At 49.7% G+C, this 17886-nt stretch overlaps 1 protein-coding gene across 3 annotated transcripts in view; it reads right to left on the bottom strand.

The window, feature by feature from the left end:
- LOC149343522 (uncharacterized) overlaps positions 1–17248 on the bottom strand; it is a 33270-nt gene extending 16022 nt beyond the window's left edge. For 2 of the 3 annotated variants that reach the window (XM_089545958.1, XM_089545960.1), the window contains exons 1-2: positions 16702–17248; positions 7785–7850 (exon numbers count right to left, since the gene is read on the bottom strand). In XM_089545958.1, the coding sequence (XP_089402084.1) occupies positions 7785–7850; positions 16702–16764 (129 nt within the window). In that variant the 5' untranslated portion in view covers positions 16765–17248. The remainder of the gene's footprint in view (positions 1–7784; positions 7851–16701) is intronic. The other variant, XM_089545961.1, reaches the window with a different exon arrangement.
- Positions 17249–17886: the final 638 nt, after the last annotated feature.

Raw genomic sequence — 17886 nt, 5'->3', positions numbered from 1 at the left:
AGCTTTAAGGTCACGCTATCGAAAAAACTCGTCTATATGTGTTCGTGAAGAACAAGTGCCGTCTGCCTACAAGACCCTCAGAAAAAACAGAAGAGGAAAAGAAAACATGCGGCGTGCGACCTCGAACGGCGTGAGGAGAAGGGAACGAGAAGAGAACTGACAGACGGCGGAGGAAGCGGCAATAGCCTTAGCTATAGCGAACACGCCTGCTGATATTATATTTAGCGACTCCAAAACAGCCATTCGCAATTTCGCGAGGGGCAGTATCACATCTACCTCACTCCGCATCCTTCAAACCACCCGCCTTCCGATTAGACAGGTTGAATTGATCTGGGTCCCGGCCCACTCGTCTAATCCGGGGAACGAGGCGGCTCATGCGCAAGCCCGAGGTTTCGTCGACCGGGCAGTGAGCACGCCCTCCGAGCCGAATTTCACGAGAGACGGGTTAATCTCATTTCATGACATCACCCATAACTTTAGGCTGGAGAGGCGCGCATATCCCCCTCCCCACAAATCGTTATCAAAAGCGCAGGAAGTCACCTGGCGCCGTCTTCAAACACGCTCCCTTCTCAATCCGGCTCTGCTTGCCCTCATGTACCCTGGCCAGTACGATCCAAACTGCCATAAATGTGGTGAAAGGGCCACCTACGACCACATTCTGTGGAATTGCGCAGATGATCCGCCTCCGGCGGAGTTGATACAGCTCCCTTCTCCCGAGCGGGGGGAGGCCGTGCTGGTCAGCTCGGACCCCAAGATCCAAGTGCGGGCAATCGAGCGGGCCAACGAGGTCGCCGCTAGCCACGGGCTAGCGGCTATCTAGTACGTGCCTCCGCAACCTGCTCTCGACGCAGTAAATGTTTTACAATCCAATCGAATGACAGGTTTGCAGAACAACGGTTCCAGTAGACCTGGTGGACCAGACCTGCGAAGCCGTCTCCGCCCGGTTTAGCGGAACCGGGTGCCGTTGGAACAGATCTCGCCGAAGTACATTGATTAAATTGGCATAGTTGTGTAAGTGCACACCTCAATCGGGCTTTCAGGTACAGGCGTGAAAATAAGTGGAAAGACCACGGCTCTGGCGGCAAGAGCGGTTGCGGGACCGCACCACGACGATGATATATCTCGACGCGCTTCCTCTGAGAGAGTGCCTCAAGTGATGACAAACTTCGCCCTCACTTACGGTCGGGTGTCTATCAATCATGTTAGATATAATAAAGCGGAAGACTTTAATGCCTCATCGTTGTAAGCAGGAACTGTCGACAGAAATGTCACGCTTTTCAATTGGTCGAAATGGCCGTGACGTCACAGTGCGCGAATTTCAAACGGGGCCAATTGTACTTTGGCCACTAACCATGCAACCAATTAAAGGGATCGTATAGTGATGCTCCAAGTAAGTTTGAGTTTAGTTAATTGGTTACTTAACCGATTTGTCCAATTAACCTTCCTAGTCAGAGCAGACAAATAAATAAAACCGAGTAGGAAATTGGCCGAGCTTGGGAATCGAACCCCGGTCTCCGGAGTGCGAGCAGAGCACGCTACCACTCCGCCATGCCAGCTCGATGGTTTCGAATGAACAAAGGTGCGTCTAGTGAATACGGTGTGTTCGTTCACACTCATATTACTCCCTTCCCGTTACTGCGAGGTTTAGGTGTCCACCGAGATATCAGAGACATTTCTTTTCCTCAAAAACCAATTTACCGACGAGCAAGGCGTACTTGTCCGCGTTTCAGATTGGTCCAAATTGTCGTGACGTCACCGCGCGCGAATTTTGACGGGTGTCCACCGAAATATGTGAGGCAGTTACTGCGAAACTTCCTTTCCTCAAATACAATTTTCGACTAGTGTCTACTGAGATATGTGAGACAGTTACTGCGTAATTTCCTTTCCTGAAATACAATTTTCATTTCCTTCATTACGGCCCCTCTTTCTTCTTTCACTCACACTTCCTCCCTTCCTGTACCGTGCGGCTCAGGTGTCCACCGAGATGACAGAGAATTACAGCCCCATTTCCTTTCCTCAAAAAGCGTTGCGTTCAAAGGGCAACGCATCGCGCCGAACGGGTGGTGGCGTTCCTTGGACTCCGTGGCAGCGCTACAACACGCTGTCGCGTTCCACTCCTAAAGGCGAAGTTTAAGCGTCATTAATTGGCAGTTAATTAATGCAGCAACAAAATGTGCAGTGAACAATCGCGGAGCAGAATGCAGCACTCAGGCTTTCGCCTTTCAGCACTTCAACCGCTAAAGTTCCTCGTAATTTTTGTGGTGTGCCGTTCAGCTAATCTGCTGCTGTTGGTCTTGGCGAAGGGGAGTGAATGAAGGAGCACAAAACATGTCGCACTTTGCGGTAGCCAATCAGAACTGAAGATGTGTATCCGAATCGCCGTACGCAACACGCTTCCCGGTTCGATAAGTAAGAAGGTTTGCTCCGGATTGCCTATTGGAATACGCTATTACACGCGTTAGATGCCGAAAGCATCGTGCGAGATGCCGAAACCACTCTTTCTTCAATACGGAGAAAATACGAAAGATCCGTGCAACTACAACCAAACCGGAATTTGCCACTCTGGAGCAGCCATGACGGCTCAGTGGACATGGTGATCGGTTTCTGAGTAGAAAAGCGCAGGTTCAGTCACGGCTCCGACGGCCGTGTTTTAACTTAAGCGAAATGATGGAGGCCCGTGTAGTGTGCGATGTCAGTGCATCTTAAAGAACCCCACATGGTCGAAATCATGAGCGGCCCTCTACTGCGCGTCCCTTATAGCCTGGGTCCCCGCTGCTCCCCTCGCGGACAAAACCAGCTTTCAAATGACCTCTGAGCCTGCTAAAGGCGGTACCCTTCGGCCAACGTGGTTCGAACGCGGTTCGAGCGCATGCCCTAGCGCAACGGCCTTTCTTCACCCCTGAGGACAAAGCAGCTCTTCCGCACGACACACTGTCGCCTGCACTGATCCGCTGGCACACAGCAACATCAGCAGCAGTCATAAACAAGCAATCATAACATCTGCCCTCATAGCGCACAAAGGACCCACGTGGGCAGCATATGAGCATTCATGATTCAAGCCCTCCCACGGCCTATGCTGGGTCTATATAGCTGTTTTACGCGGAGAGCCCCATTTTGGAGATGCCAAGTTTTTATGCATAAAACCCCATTTACCTTAAAACAAAACCAGGTGGTACGCATGCGGAACGCCCACATACCAGCTCCGCCACGGTCAATGTAGGACCTCGAACACTTTTATGCGGACCGCTTCATTTCGCCTAGCCCACCTTTTTCCTGCAAAAAGACCACCTTTTCGTTACGTCTTCCCTCGAGAACCCAACAAGCAACCTTCGCGGGCAGGATGCAGGAATGTGGGCTCAGTCTTTGGAAAGGCGGTATAGGACCACATGAAGTAAACAGGGGCAAACCCAAATTATACTTCCTCTCAGGGGGCCCACAGAATTATTGGGGGGTTCCTACTGGCCCACTTGCCCATGTGGGACCTGCAGGAGGCCCACGGGTTGTGCTACTCGGGCTGTGATCAACGAAGAAATATATGGAACCACCTTTATTCTTCACGAGTTGACGTGCGACTCAAAGCGGACTGATGAGAATCGAAGCAGATGCGAAATTAAATAAAGGAGCGCGAGAAGCTCAGCGCGTTAGTACCTGAGTGCGGCTTCGATGGAAAACATCTGAGAACGACGTGTCGAGGGCGGCAAAAGGTGGAGTAGAGCATCCGAATCAAGCTGCTGGGAATTGTCAATGTCATCACGGGTGAGAATAGACTCAGTGAGCTGGGTGGTGCCGAGGCATTCATCTTAACGTACTGCGGGAGGAGATGAAAACGGGTCGGTTACAAATGACGCGGTCAGGAACGCTTAGAGGAAGAGTACAGTGTAAAGCAGGAAAGAACATTTGATGAGGACAATATTGGGCGATGGTGTAGAAAATACATTAGCGTCGCGAACAAAGTCAATAGCTTGGCGACGATGGAATAGCATGCTGGAAAGTCAACATCTTCGGCAGCGACAGATCTGCAAGAAGCAGCGGCTGACGAGGGATCACCGAGAGCAAACAGCTCCTAACAGGAGGTCCCTACTTACTATGATGTCAGGATAGTAGGAAGCGAAAAGTATGAACCGAAATGTTTATGCAACGTCCTGAATAACAACTCTATAAGCGTAAAATGCTAGCGGCCCAATAGGCGTGGCGCTTGCCGCGCGCAAAGAGAATTTAGAAAGTCGTTTCTTCGCTTTTCAATGGTGCGGCAAAGAGTTACGGCCATGGTTCAAAGCGCAGCACCGGTGTCGAGAAGCGCCAGTACAGCAATGCCCTCTGCCCATCCTTCGATCAGATTTGTTGCAACAATAATGAAACCTTAGTGATTTCACCGGCGCCGAAGTTCTCGCCTCAGGAACTGCAGCATCTAGTTTTCCTCTTTATAAACAGTGGAGCGCCGTCTCCTAAGAGAACGGGAGCAGCGGTGGGAGTGAAGGTTAGTGGCAGGCGGAGACCGCGCATTGGTCTGGTGAAAGACGACCACTTATGGACGGGTCTGCTGGCACTGACTACTGATTCCGAGAAGGTCAGTGTAACGTGAAGCTCAGGGAGGCAATGGGGATCCTTGAATATGAACGATGGCAGTACCGGGCCCCATGACCATGCAATCTGCGAGAGTGTGGCGATTATCACTTGTATGCCACGGATTGGCTAACTGTGGAAGAAGTATCAAAAAAGACATCGGCGCTAGTGGGGCATGAGGGACAAACTTTTAAGCCTACAGTACCTCGAGGGCTGTCTAGGTGGCCTCAGGCATGTGACGGCGTCGGTGTAGGTCTGTGGTGCAGCGAAAGGTTCAGGCTGATGGACTGGTGGAAGGGATTCATACAACCGTTCTGTATTGACATATCAAATGTAAGGAGCCAGGTGTTGCGACGGCTCCGGGCTGTTTGGCAGAAGGGACTGTTGACAAGCAGCTTCCTCACCACAGGATAGCAGAAGTTGGCAGCAGCGGTCGAATGGAAGATAACTTTGTTCAACTTCATAGCATGTTCCTACTTGATATAGTAGGAACACAAAACAGCTGCCCACCCTGTCGTATGATGTGCGACAGTCTTCAGCATTTTGGCCGCCGCGGTGGCTCAGTGGTTATGGTGATCGGCTGCTGACTCGAAAGATGCGGGTTCTATCCCGGCCGCGGCGGTTGAATTTCTTTGGATGCGAAATTCTAGAGGCCCGTGTACTGTGCGATGTCAGTGCACGTTAAAAACCCCAGGTGGTCGAAATTTTCGGAGCCCTCCACTACGGCGTCTCTCATAGCATTAGTCGCTTTGAGACGTTAAACCACATAAACCAAACCAACCATTTTGCAGCATTTTTATCCTGTGTCTTTCTGAAGCGCGCTGGGTCCTGCTGGCCGAGAAAATGCAAAACATAGGGCAGCCGGGCCCACTATCAGGGCTTGGAGGTTGGAGCCTTCTGGCAAGTTGGATGTCTGTAGCGTGCGCCTGCGGAGGTCCATTGCCTCAAATCGCACCTGTACCGATGTACCACGGGTTTCATTTGGCGACGCTGAAGGGAGCAGCGCCGGAAACAACAGTGGTCAGCCCGTTCTGGACGGCTCTCGCTTTGAGCGATAGAAATTCAGCTTGGTAAAATGTGCATTTTCCGTACTTCAGTGGAAATCGATGCTTAAAATACGCCTTTTAAACTAAATTCAAGTTCGGCTTAATATTTCCCTGCCACAGGTTTCAAACTTTTTACGCCCGCCCAGACCGAAAATAATTCCCCATCACAGTTTTTAACTTAATGGTCCTGTAGCTTAGGCTCAAGGATTCCTACATGAAAAAAAGGAAAAACAGTCTGGACTTTCACCAGTTTGGTGCTGTAAATGGTTGGTGCTAGTGGCACCTCGATTTCATTTTTGAACCTCCTCTGATTGATAACTTTTCCGCTGGATGAAATTCCTGTCTCTCTCTCTGGTTTATAAAAAATCCGTTTCTATTGAAAGCAGCGTCTTTTTCATCTCTGAGGAGCAATACGGCGATAGGGGCCAATTTCTATTCCTTCTTAGAGTTCCATTGTGTGGACGAGGAGGGCTCAGTACAATATCAAAATCTGCAGAATGCCACATTTCTTAATGTGTAGTTTCGAACACAGTCCCTTGTAAACCAAGCACAATTCTGTATTTCTCTGCCCTCAGGGCTGGTTTAAATATCGGAAGAGTGTTTTTATCCCCATTGTGCTTGTTTGCGCGATATGCCATAGATTGCCTAATAGAGTGCTGAATTTTCTGTGTTTATTCATTACAGCTTTTAAATAATGTCATGTTTCGTTACCGCCGTCGGACGTGGACCTTTGTTCTGAGCGAAGAACTTCTGGCACGTTAGGTGTGTTCTACCGTGCTGATTTTCAGTAGGTTAACATTAGCAAAGAAAGATATTTTTCCGCCACACTTTGCAGCTATAGGACTTGATTATCAATAAAAAAATTCAGGACATTAAATATAGAACAAAGCGCCAAAGCACTACAGTGTTCGGTTCCCGATCAATTAATGGAGCGAACTCCTCACACATAATGTTGAATGCAGTACACAGCCTCCGCCTCGTGTCTGACATGACGTTTAACATGGCGCTCTGTTCTGCTTTTGTGCTGTGGCTACCCTATGGTATAGGCTTTGAATTATTGATACAAGTCAACGAAGGGCGTTCTGCGCAAGAAAAATAAAACAAATCTCAAGAAAAAAATTAGTAGCTTTCATAATTTTGTCTATCATCTGAAAACAATCGGGAAAGCGCCAACGTAGACCTCACAACGCCTTGTCTGTCCATTTCTTTGGTCTTGACGTTGCTCTACGCGAGGGGCGCTACAGTCTCGCACAATCTCACCGATAGCATTTCTTTTCTCGTTCGAATATTTTCTTGTTATTTCAACAAGGTATGCGTTTGTAGTTAAATGTTCTGTTCTACACAAGCTTGTGAAACTTCGCAATTCAAAAGAACTTGATAAACAATGTGCGCTGAGGATGTTTCTGTTACCGCCAACTGTTGACAGCTCAGCTATATAGCCTGCTCATGACACGGAATGAGTCGCAAAACGATGTAGGACCACAAAAAGGTGCGGACAACAGAACGGGACTGACAACCGTGCTTGATTCAAGAGTTACATCTCACCATAAAAACTAGCGTTTCATGGTCAGAACAAATTCCACTGAAATACCATAAGAGTGAGGAGATGGAAGGAAGCAGCAATACTATCGCAACGTGTGTAGATATCTAAATAGTTTTTCTCTCAGGCAGACATATAAGATCTGATGGAACCAGTGCCACATATTCTGATAAATTAGGCTGCCTGAATCTCCCTTCCTTCTTTACCCCTATGTCGCCTGCTGTTTTGACGTTGTTAATAAACGAATGCAACCGGCGCATTCAGCGGTGGCGAAGCATCTGCTTTCTGTTTGTGTAATCCAAGAAAGCATTGTGTCCCGAATGTCAGAAGCATCTTGTATACCGAACCTGTGGCATATGATGTGAAACGATTGATATGCTACATCGTGCCTGCTTCATTCCTCGGCCTGCCTTCTCATATATGCGAGCACAAGTCCGAAAGCTTGCAGGGGAATAAAAAAACAACGTTCACCCTGTTCCTGAAAGCCACTTTCTTATTGTTCTTAATCTTGGTACCGCATTTGTTTTGCGGATCTTTTTAACTTACATAAGCTCTATTTTGCCAAACTCTTTACTTGCGCTTGAATGGTTTAGTAAGCGTCATATGCAATTTCTGAACATTGTTGAAGGCCTTACCTTGTTCTTCTCTCTCTCATAATATGCATAGCAAATTCGCATTTCGATGCAAGCTTTTTCCGCCATCTGTGGAGTAGCAAATATAAAAACATATACTAGAAGTCTTTAAGTGCGAGAAGGTTTGGGGAGGCTAACATACTTCATGTGGTTTTTTCCGTGCACTGTACCCATTTATGGAAACGACTGAACTGGCTATCACAGGAGATGGAAGAGAAGATAAGAGACACATGCGCTTCCGTCCCGTCTGTGGGTGCTGTTCTGTCGTTTCCATCAACATGCACCAATCAGCCCGACTAAGAACTCTCCTTGAATACACCAATTAATGCTGTAGCATCATTTTCTGCACAGTACTGACATGCGCTGTATAGGGGCGTATACCACTCAAGCTTCTTCAGTAAGACTTCATCGTCGCGAACCTCTCAGGAAGCACCTGCTGTCCAGGCTGCCGAGAAGATGACAGCTTTTGAAAACATGGGGTCATGCCAATTGTCGTTGTCTTTGACCCCACCTTATGTAAAAATAAATACATTGTGCCATGGCAATCTTCGGCCAAAGCCCTTTGCACTATAAAGTTCATCGTTGTCTATTATAGTTGGCTCCGGTTCGTAGTTGTTCCTAAAAGGCGTAAACATGAAATACGCCTGTGGGGGTTATTGGATGAAAGGCAGAACAAAGCATGATACTGCCGAATTCTGCCGAGGAACCACTTAGAAAACAATGGGTCTCTATAACCAGAATCATCAGTAGTATCTTCGAAGAAAGAAGTGCTGCGTGCCGATTAGTAGGTGAAGTAATATGTCGCCCATATTGCTTTGCAAGCTTTATCTTAATGGGCTTTGTTTACACTTTCACTTTGCCTCCCACGGCAGTGAACCATCAGAAGATATCCCCGAACCATCAGAAGACATCATGATGAACACCATAGATCAATCTCCTTCAAAATTAACTAGGTGAATTTTGGAATCGGCAGCCTATGTCGGAAGTGAATATACACTTCCTTGGTAAACTCCCCTTGCTGACATGGCTAACACAGAACATTATGCCCGCAACAGCCGACAAAAGCTCAGCGTCGAGCACGACGTTGGGTTTCACGGAAATGAGAGGGGCGCGGCATGAAGCTGCAGACAAACAGGAAACAAAGGAAAAGAATCGCATGCGACAAGTCAAGAATACTAGCCTTTAATCACGTCCCTACGAGCATCGAACTATGGTAATCAAGCAGAGAAGTATTGGAAATAATTGCTTATTTTCGTGAGGAAGATCCTCACAGAAATTAAGCCCTTTAGAGAAAGGTTGCAGGAAGTGAACATTTATTTGCAACCTGCTTATGCTTACGTCTTTGATCAGCATATATAAACGCGAAAGAGGTATTTGAATGTTTTATAGCGGTGTGACGATATTGCCTCGTATCATTGTAGTGTCCGTTCGTTCGCGCAAGGCCGCAGGAAAAGGGTGTTACCATTTGTGTTCGCGACGCGAGAAGCGACCGGATTAATCTCGATTGATCACAGCCATGCCGAGCTGCATGTACGTGTTTCCAGATTACTCTAGATGATCTCGACCTGTTATCTCGAAGTTTGCTTGCCGGCTTTAAATTGAACGATGCCGCGAGCAGCGGGCATTCGTAGTTCGACGACTGACGAGCACGTTTGTTGCTTACGCCGCCGACGAGTGATTCAGTTCTTTTGCGGGCGCAAGTGAGCCCAAATAAAAAGCTTCGTTTACAAGACTTGTTGGTGTCTTCCTGACCGCTGGACTGCCGTCACTACAACATGACATCTGGTGGAGGTGCTGGGTAGCCTTCTATGTACAGGACACCCCCAGCAAGTCGTGACGCCAGCCCTCTGAGTCATTCACCAGAGGACCTGACTCCAGTACACCGCGCAAACCGACGTGTGCTATGCGACGCACCTGAGTTCGGGACCCTGCCGGACCCTTCCCGGAAGCGAAAGCAAGTACCAACGTCCACCATGAGCTTGCCCCAGACGACCACTCCAATCATTCTGCAGCAGCCCCGGGTGCCACCAACCTTCGACGCTTCGCCTGGCGCCGACCCCGAAGAATGGCTGGAGCAGTTCAACCGTGTGGCTGTCTTCAACAACTGGGACGATGCCATGAAATTTAGGTACGTCTTCTTCGCCCTGGAGGGACCATAAAGAGTCTGGTTCGAGAATGAGGAAGCCAGCCTTGCCAACTGGGAAACCTTCACGGACCAGCTTCTGAAGACCTTCACAAATGTTGTGCGCAAGGAGAGAGCCCACCAGCTGCTACAGTGTCGCATACAACACCCAAACGAGACCGTTGCAGTGTATACTGAGGAGATGAAGCGTCTCTTCCGGCGTGCCGACATGAACATGAAGGAAGAAGAGAAGGTGAAGTTGCTTATGCGAGGAGTTAAAGAGCAACTCTTTGCCGGCCTCGTCCGGAACCCACCCAAAACCGTCGAGGAATTCGTAGAAGAGTCATCCACAATGGAAAAAACTCTTGACGCCCGAGCCCGCCAATGTTACCGCCAGCAGCGCGTCTTCTCAGAAAACTGCCTGGACACCGTTAACAGAAATAACCTGCGGGAGGTTATCCGCCAAGTTGTGCGAGAAGAGCTCCGACGATTGCTTCCAACGGGAACGCAGCCGCAGCCTTTCATCGCTCACTGACGTCGTGCGGGACGAGGTTCAACATCCTTGGGTGTGACGCCGACCACCACGCAGCCTCTGTAGCCCACAGCCATGACTTACGCCGCAGCAGTGCGCCGTCCTGCTCCTCGACGACGGGACCCAAGCCCCTATCGCCCTCCGTCAGCTGCGCTGGACCGCCGCCCTCTCGCCACAAACCGCCCGTCCTACGAGAGTCGCACACGGCCGAGGAAATGCGACGAGTGGAGAACACCCGACCAGCGCCACCCACTATGCTGCCACTGTGGCGAAGCTGACCACATTCTCCGGTACTGCCCATACAGGAGAATGGGCATCCGAGGATTTTCTTACGACGCCCCACGACCCCGACCCGGCCAGCGACTAGCTGAAATCGAGGAGTTTTTGCGTCGGGAAGAATACTCATCGCCGAGCCACCTTTCGCGTTTTCCGTCGCCATCATCACCGCGCTATGTATCTCCTAGCCAAGGCTACGCAGTGCGTGGACGCTCCCCCAGCCCCCGAAGGTTAAAATAAATAAAGCAGCCTCTGGAGGTGAGGTTGCTTCTGAGCGCAAGAAAAAATATCCTCCATCGACGAAAACGCAAGACCATGCCTCAGCTACGACGACAACACCGACGACGACGATGACGACGCGGCCAGATTCGAAGCTTTTACCACCGCCCAGATCAGTAACATCGGAGTACGCCCACCGCAGCTTCATTGCTCGAGGAAGCCGAGATCGTACACCGAAGACCATGTTTAATATGAAAACGCGAACACGTGACCTTGAAGTTACGGTCGACGGTCACGCGGTTACTGCCTTGGTCGACACTGGAGCTGACTACTCCGTAATGAGCGGGCCACTCGCTGTCCGACTCAGGAAAGTGACAACAACTTGGGATAGCCCGCTGATCCGCACCGCAGGAGGTAACCTTATTACGCCGTCGGGACGCTGCACCGCGAGAGTTACAGTAAATGGGCGAACCTATGCTACAACCTTCCTGGTCCTACAGAAATGCTCGCGAGACGTGATTTTGGGAATCGACTTCCTGAATGAACATCGGGCGATCATCGACCTTCGATCCAAGTTGATCAAGCTTTCCACGGACAAAGCCATATCTGCCGCGACGACAGCGACTCATCACATTGCCTTAAACGTCCTCGACGAAGCTTTGAGCGTGCCGCCCCGATCAAGTGTCGTCGCCTGCACAGGTACTGGAGACATCGAAACCGCCGAAGGTGTCGTCGAGGGGAACACCCAGTAACTCCTGGATCGAGGATTGGGCGTCGCAAGGGGAGTCGCCGAAATCCGAAATGGCCAAGCCCAGGTGCCGCTAACCAACTTCACCGAAGAATACCGGCATCAAAACAAAGGTACGACGATTGCCTTTCTCGACGAGCTGCCAGACATCAGGGACATATTTGACCTCTCCGACCAACCCATAGAACCATCTGACCAAGGCCATCAACCAACGTTCGATATCAACCCAGCATTACCACGGAGCAGACAAGACCAAATACGCAGTCATCTTCAAAAGTACAGCGATTGCTTCTCTTCAGCATCGAATGTGAGACGAACCCGGCTTGCCAAGCACCGGATTGTCACAGACGAACACGCCTGACCACTGCGGCAGAGCCCTTACCGCGCATCGCCGATAGAACGCCAAGCTATCCGCAAGCAAGTAGAGGAAATGCTACGTGACGACGTCATCCAGCCATCAAGGAGCGTCTGGGCAGCATCAGTTGTCCTAGTGAAAAAGGAAGACGGCACCCTTCGCTTCTGCGTCGATTACCGCCGCCTGAACAGCCTTACGAAGGATGTATACCCCCTCCCCCTCATCGACGACACACTGGATCGGCTATGCAAAGCTAAGTACTTCTCATCGATGGACCTGAAGAGCGGCTACTGGCAAATTGAAGTCGACGAAAGAGATCGCGAGAAGACTGCGTTCATAACGCCAGACGGACTCTTCGAGTTCAAGGTGATGCCATTCGGCCTCTGCTCTGCCCCAGCGACGTTCCAGCGAATAATGGATACGGTGATCGCAGGCTTGAAGTGGCAGATTTGCCTAGTCTACTTAGAAGACGTTGTTGTCTTCTCCTGAAGATTTGAAGACCACCTCAGAAGACTTGGCATAGTGCTGGAAACGATCAAGTCTTCAGGCCTGACACTGAAACCAGAGAAGTGCCACTTCGCCTACGAGGAGCTGCTGTTCCTTGGTCACATCGTAAGCAAGGATGGAGTTCGCCCAGACCCTCAGAAGACGACTGCGATCGCAGAGTTTCCACAGCCTAATGACAATTGCTATACGCAGATTCCTTGGATTGTGCGCTTATTACCGGCGATTCGTCAAGAACGTTTCGCGCATCGCTGAACCTTTGACCCAATTTACCAAGGCTGACGTGCCTTTTAAATGGGAAAGGCCGCAAGAGGAAGCTTTCAACGAGCTGAAGCGCCGCTTACAGTCCCCTCCTGTGCTCGGGCACTTCGATGAAACGCCGAAACCGAAGTTCATACCGATGCAAGCAGTGTGGGCTTAGGAGCGGTCCTCGTTCAGAAAAATGGCAGACAGGAGAAAGTTATCGCGTACGCTAGCCGTTCACTGTCGAGAGCCGAAGCCAACTATTCGACAACAGAGAAAGAACGTCTCGCCATTATTTGGGCCACGTCCAAATTTCGCCCCTACCTATACGGACGACCATTCAAGGTTCTGAGCGATCACCATGCTCTGTGCTGGCTGGCCAATTTGAAAGATCCCTCCGGCCGCCTTGCTCGTTGGAGCCTGAGTCTTCAAGAATTCGACATAACTGTAGTCTACAAATCTGGCCGCAAGCATTCCGATGTAGACTGCCTATCGCGAGCCCCCGTAGACGCAGCACTGGAAGAGGAAGACGACGACGCTTTCCTAGGACCGGTAAGCGCCAGCAGTTTCGCGCAGCAGCAGCGCTCGGATCCTGAGTTGCAAAGCCTCGTTGATTATTTGAAAGGCAAGACCGCATCGCCTCCCCGGGGGTTCAAGCGCCATCTGTCGTCCTTCGTCCTTCACAATAATGTCCTTCTGAAGAAGAACTTCGCGCCCAACAAGAAAGTCTTCTTGTCGTGCCCAAAAATCTGAGGCAAGAAATTATGCAGGCATGTCATGATGAGCCGACTGCAGGGCATCTCGGGATTGCTCGTACCTTGCACCGCATCCAGGAGAAGTACTATTGGCCGCGGCTAGCTACCGACGTTTCCCATTACGTGAGAACGTGCCGTGAGTGCAAGCGACCCAAAACGCCTCCGACTAGAGCAGTCGGACTCTTGAACCCCATACCACCGCCAACTAAGCTCTTTCAACAAATGGGGATGGACCTCCTCGGCCCCTTTCCGACTTCATCATCAGGTAACAAGTGGATCATCGTGGCCGCCGACTACATGACCCGCTACGCCGAAGCAAATGCGTTGCCTAGTGGTACCGCAAAAGAAGTTCCAAAATTTTTTGTCGAACAAGTTCTCCTGCGACACGGCGCCCCCGAAGTGCTCATCACAAACAGAGGAACGGCATTTACAGCGGAGCTGACGCAAGCCATTTTAAACTACAGCTAGAGAAGCCATCGGAGGACACCTGCCTATCATCCACAAACCAACGGTCTCACAGAGCGTCTGAACAAGATCATCGCAGACATGCTCTCCATGTACATCGACGCCGAACACAAGACGTGGGACTTCATTCTGCCCTACGTGATGTTCGCTTATAATACTGCCGTCCAGGAGACAACCAGGTTTACTCCATTCCAGCTGGTATACGGCAGGAAGCCCACGACAACACTCGACGCAATGCTCCCGCACGTTTCCGACGAACACAACCTCGACGTCGCCGCCTATCTTCATCGCGCCGAGGAAGCCCGAAGACTTGCGCGGCTTCGCATTCAAGACAAGCAGCACACCGACGCCCGACGCTACAATCTGCGCCGACGAGGCACAAATTACAAGCCAGGTGATCGTGTTTGGATATGGACACCAGTTCGCCGCCGTGGATTGAGTGAAAAGTTGCTGCGTCGCTACTTTGGCCCTTACAGGGTTCTCCGTCTCATCGGTGACCTCTACTATGAAGTCATCCCCGACGGCACGACAGCATCTCAGCGACGCCGCACACGCCCGGAAGTCGTACATGTCGTACGCCTGAAGCCATATTATGAACGCTAAAGGACTCAAAGTTTGCATTCTCCGCGTTTATTTTCATTTTAAAGCATCGAGACGATGCTTCTTTGGGAGGGGAGTAATATCCCGTATCATTGTAGTGTCCGTTCGTTCGCGCAAGGCCTCAGGAAGGGGGTGTTATCATTTGTGTTCGTGACGCGAGAAGCGACCGGATTAATCTCGATTGATCACAGCCATGCCGAGCTGCATCTACGTGTTTCCAGATTACTCTAGATGATCTCGACCTGTTGTCTCGAAGTTTCCTTGCCGGCTTTAAATTGAACGATGCCGCGAGCAGCGGGCATTCGTAGCTCGACGACTGACGAGCACGTTTGTTGCTTACGCCGCCGCCGAGTGATTCAGTTCTTTTGCGGGCGCAAGTCAGCCCAAATAGAGAGCTTAGTTTACAAGACTTGTTGGTGTCTTCCTGACCGCTGGACTGCCGTCGCTACAACATGACAGTATATTGCACGCTTCTGCTGCGTGTTGCTGTGCACACCACTTGCGAAGCGCCGGTCTCGTGGTGTGCTGCTCAAGATTGTCGTCAAGAACAAAATAATGTCCCTGGGTTTCCTGCATATGCAGAAGAACTTGCTTTGGGGCTAGTTTGTTCATGATTGAAGTTCAGAATGGGGCAAAAGACACACACACAGGAAAAATAGGGGTTGACACAAAGAGCTCTTACTAAAGAGTAGGAGCTCTTTGTGTCATCCCCTATTTTTCCTGTGTGTGTGTCTTTTGCGCCATTCTGAACTTCTATCCTGTATATGTTACCCCCCCCCCCCCCCTCTAGTCATTTAAGCTGCATTTGTGAGATGTGCTCGCCAGGCTCTCCTTGAAATCTGAAAAACTGTTGTGTGCAGCGTCGCAAATCTAATGCTTCAAGAAACCTTAAACTTTGTTACAATGAACTGCCGTCCAACGAAAACAGTCGGGGTGTAAACGGCTGCGCAACATTTCGTAGCAAGGCCGTGTCAAGGGCACCTATTGGTTGCAGCGTCCGCGGTTGTTTTGTGCTCGCTACATTTTTCGAGGGAAGACTGAAGGAAAAAATGAAGCCCACGCTGCAGTGGCCGACGGAGTTCCGAGACATTTTAGTAGCAGTTAATCACAGGGGCCGACATGGCAGCTCTTCAGGAGAGAGTTCGAGCGCAGCAAACAGGCATGTTGGGAAAGGCAGTTCATACCGAGAAATTCTGCTGGATAATTCCGTTGCAAAAGCAGCCGCAGGCCCGTGAGCGCTGCGACTACTTCACACGAATTACTAAATAGTTCCTAAGGAGGCGCGTTTGTTTTTTCTAAGTTGCTAGCGCCTGTATTCGCTAAACGCAATCACATGTTTCAGAAGCATCCAAGCATTTTGGAGAAGCCAATGGTATTGCATCGTTTAGCAATAGACCGTTGCTGACAGTCCGTTCGTACACACAATTTTTTCTCACTTTGTGCGATTTTATTTTCTACGAGGGCACACGTTCACTGAAAACAATGTCTTCTTAACGATAACGCTCAATTTTATGACAAAGTTTCGCTTATTCTTAGAAAAAACGTGTGTGATTTGTGGCGTTTACAACTGGTGGTTCCCCCCATCCACATGGTGGGCATTTTGTTCGCAACGAATTGAGATGGGCTTTGGTGCAGCCGACACATTACTAGCAAGCTGTGTCGTTCGCTGGAACAGCAATATGAGAGACCTACTTGCAAGCCTTACCTATACGTCGATAGACAGCGCCGCGGCCGCCGCAGCGGAGCAACATGAAACTTTCGTCGTCACGTGCGGTGCCGTGCATTCGAGGGCCCGTACCAGATGATACTATTATTGAGCATATCTAATTTCAACGCACCTCCGTCAAGAAATGAAAATGCGTATACTGGGACGCCTCGGACAACTTGTCCATCCGCGTTTGCTCATAAGGAAGCAGATGCCGTATGTTCTTGATGCTTTGATAAATACGAATTTTGTAGCTTTGAGAGGTAAAGGAGATGGTTTTGATCGGTTAGCACTGCTCGACATTTTCCGACAGCCCCCGGAGACTCGCAGTGGAGGAGAGAACTTGCGGCCCATTGTAACAATACGTAGTACCTGCAGCACAGTCTGAAGGCTTACCTTGACGAGGTTTGCTGTTGTAAAGCGGAACCGCACAGCAATTCTCTTCCCGCATTTTTGCATAAACTTGCTGGCGAATTGGGCACTTCTAGAGGTGGTCAAGATACCTGTTCAAAAATTGTTTTTTTTTCAAGATCCAACACATTGTGGCACAATACAAAAACGAAGCACTTACGCCGTGACTTTTTACGCCTCCTGTTTAATGAAATGTCGGAATGCATCTACACTAATTTGTTCGAAATTTCAGTGCGCAATTCTTCTATAGAAGACAGGTAGTAACAATTCCTTTCAGTTTTTTTCAGCTCGCATTGAGGAACTTAGCTCACATCGTATCCTCCTAGTATAACCACATTTCCAAAGCAACGTGTATAAAATCTTATCTTTACCCTCAGACATGAGCTTCTTTGAGGAACGCTGTCTGCTTCTTGTGATTACTTTTTGTGCCTTTAATAAATCCGTAACCAATTGGTTTTTCAGCCTCAATGCGTTTAAACACACTAAGCTGAAAACAAAGAAGGAAAGAAAATGCAAAGGATGTTGATGTGTACGGTCAAAGCTCGTCCTTGTGACGCAGTCCTTTTCTTTTTGCTTCCCAACAGCCTGAGAAGAAACGGTGATTTTTCGTCAAGAGACGAGGGCACAGCCGACAACTCCAAAAAGAGGAAATGCATCGCACTTCGTGAATCTCTGATTTCCACATACCTGTTTCTGGTTATCGCAAGCAGTGCAAAGGAACAGAGGATGAACATATCGTCATCATCATCATCAGCCCGACTTTTTTCACTACAGGGGAAGACTTCTCCCACATCTATCCAATGAACCATGTTCTGCAGCAGCAGAGGCCACCCTTTCTATGAAAACTTCTTAATACCATCCGACCCCCTAACTTTCTGCCGGCACCTGTTATGCTTGCCTCCTCTTAGAATTCAGTCCGTTAAACTTAAGATTTGGTTTGGTTTGGCTCGTAGGGGTTTAACGTCCCAAAGCGACTCAGGCTACGAGGGAAGCCATAGTGTAGGGCTCCGGAAATTTCTACCACCTGGGGTTCTTTAACCTGCACTGACATTGCACTGTACACGGGCTTCTAGAATTCCGCCTCCATCGAAATTGAACCGCCGCGGCTGGGGTCGGACCCGTTGTCTTTCGGGTCAGTAGCCGAGCACCATAACCACTGAGCAACCGCGG

This window comes from Amblyomma mixtum, chromosome 5, assembly GCF_055824585.1.
Source record: "Amblyomma mixtum isolate Tamu chromosome 5, ASM5582458v1, whole genome shotgun sequence".
Classification (NCBI taxonomy): Eukaryota; Metazoa; Arthropoda; class Arachnida; order Ixodida; family Ixodidae; genus Amblyomma; species Amblyomma mixtum.
The sequence above is the reverse complement of the archived record's forward strand: the minus strand, read 5'-3'. Positions and strand labels throughout refer to the sequence as shown.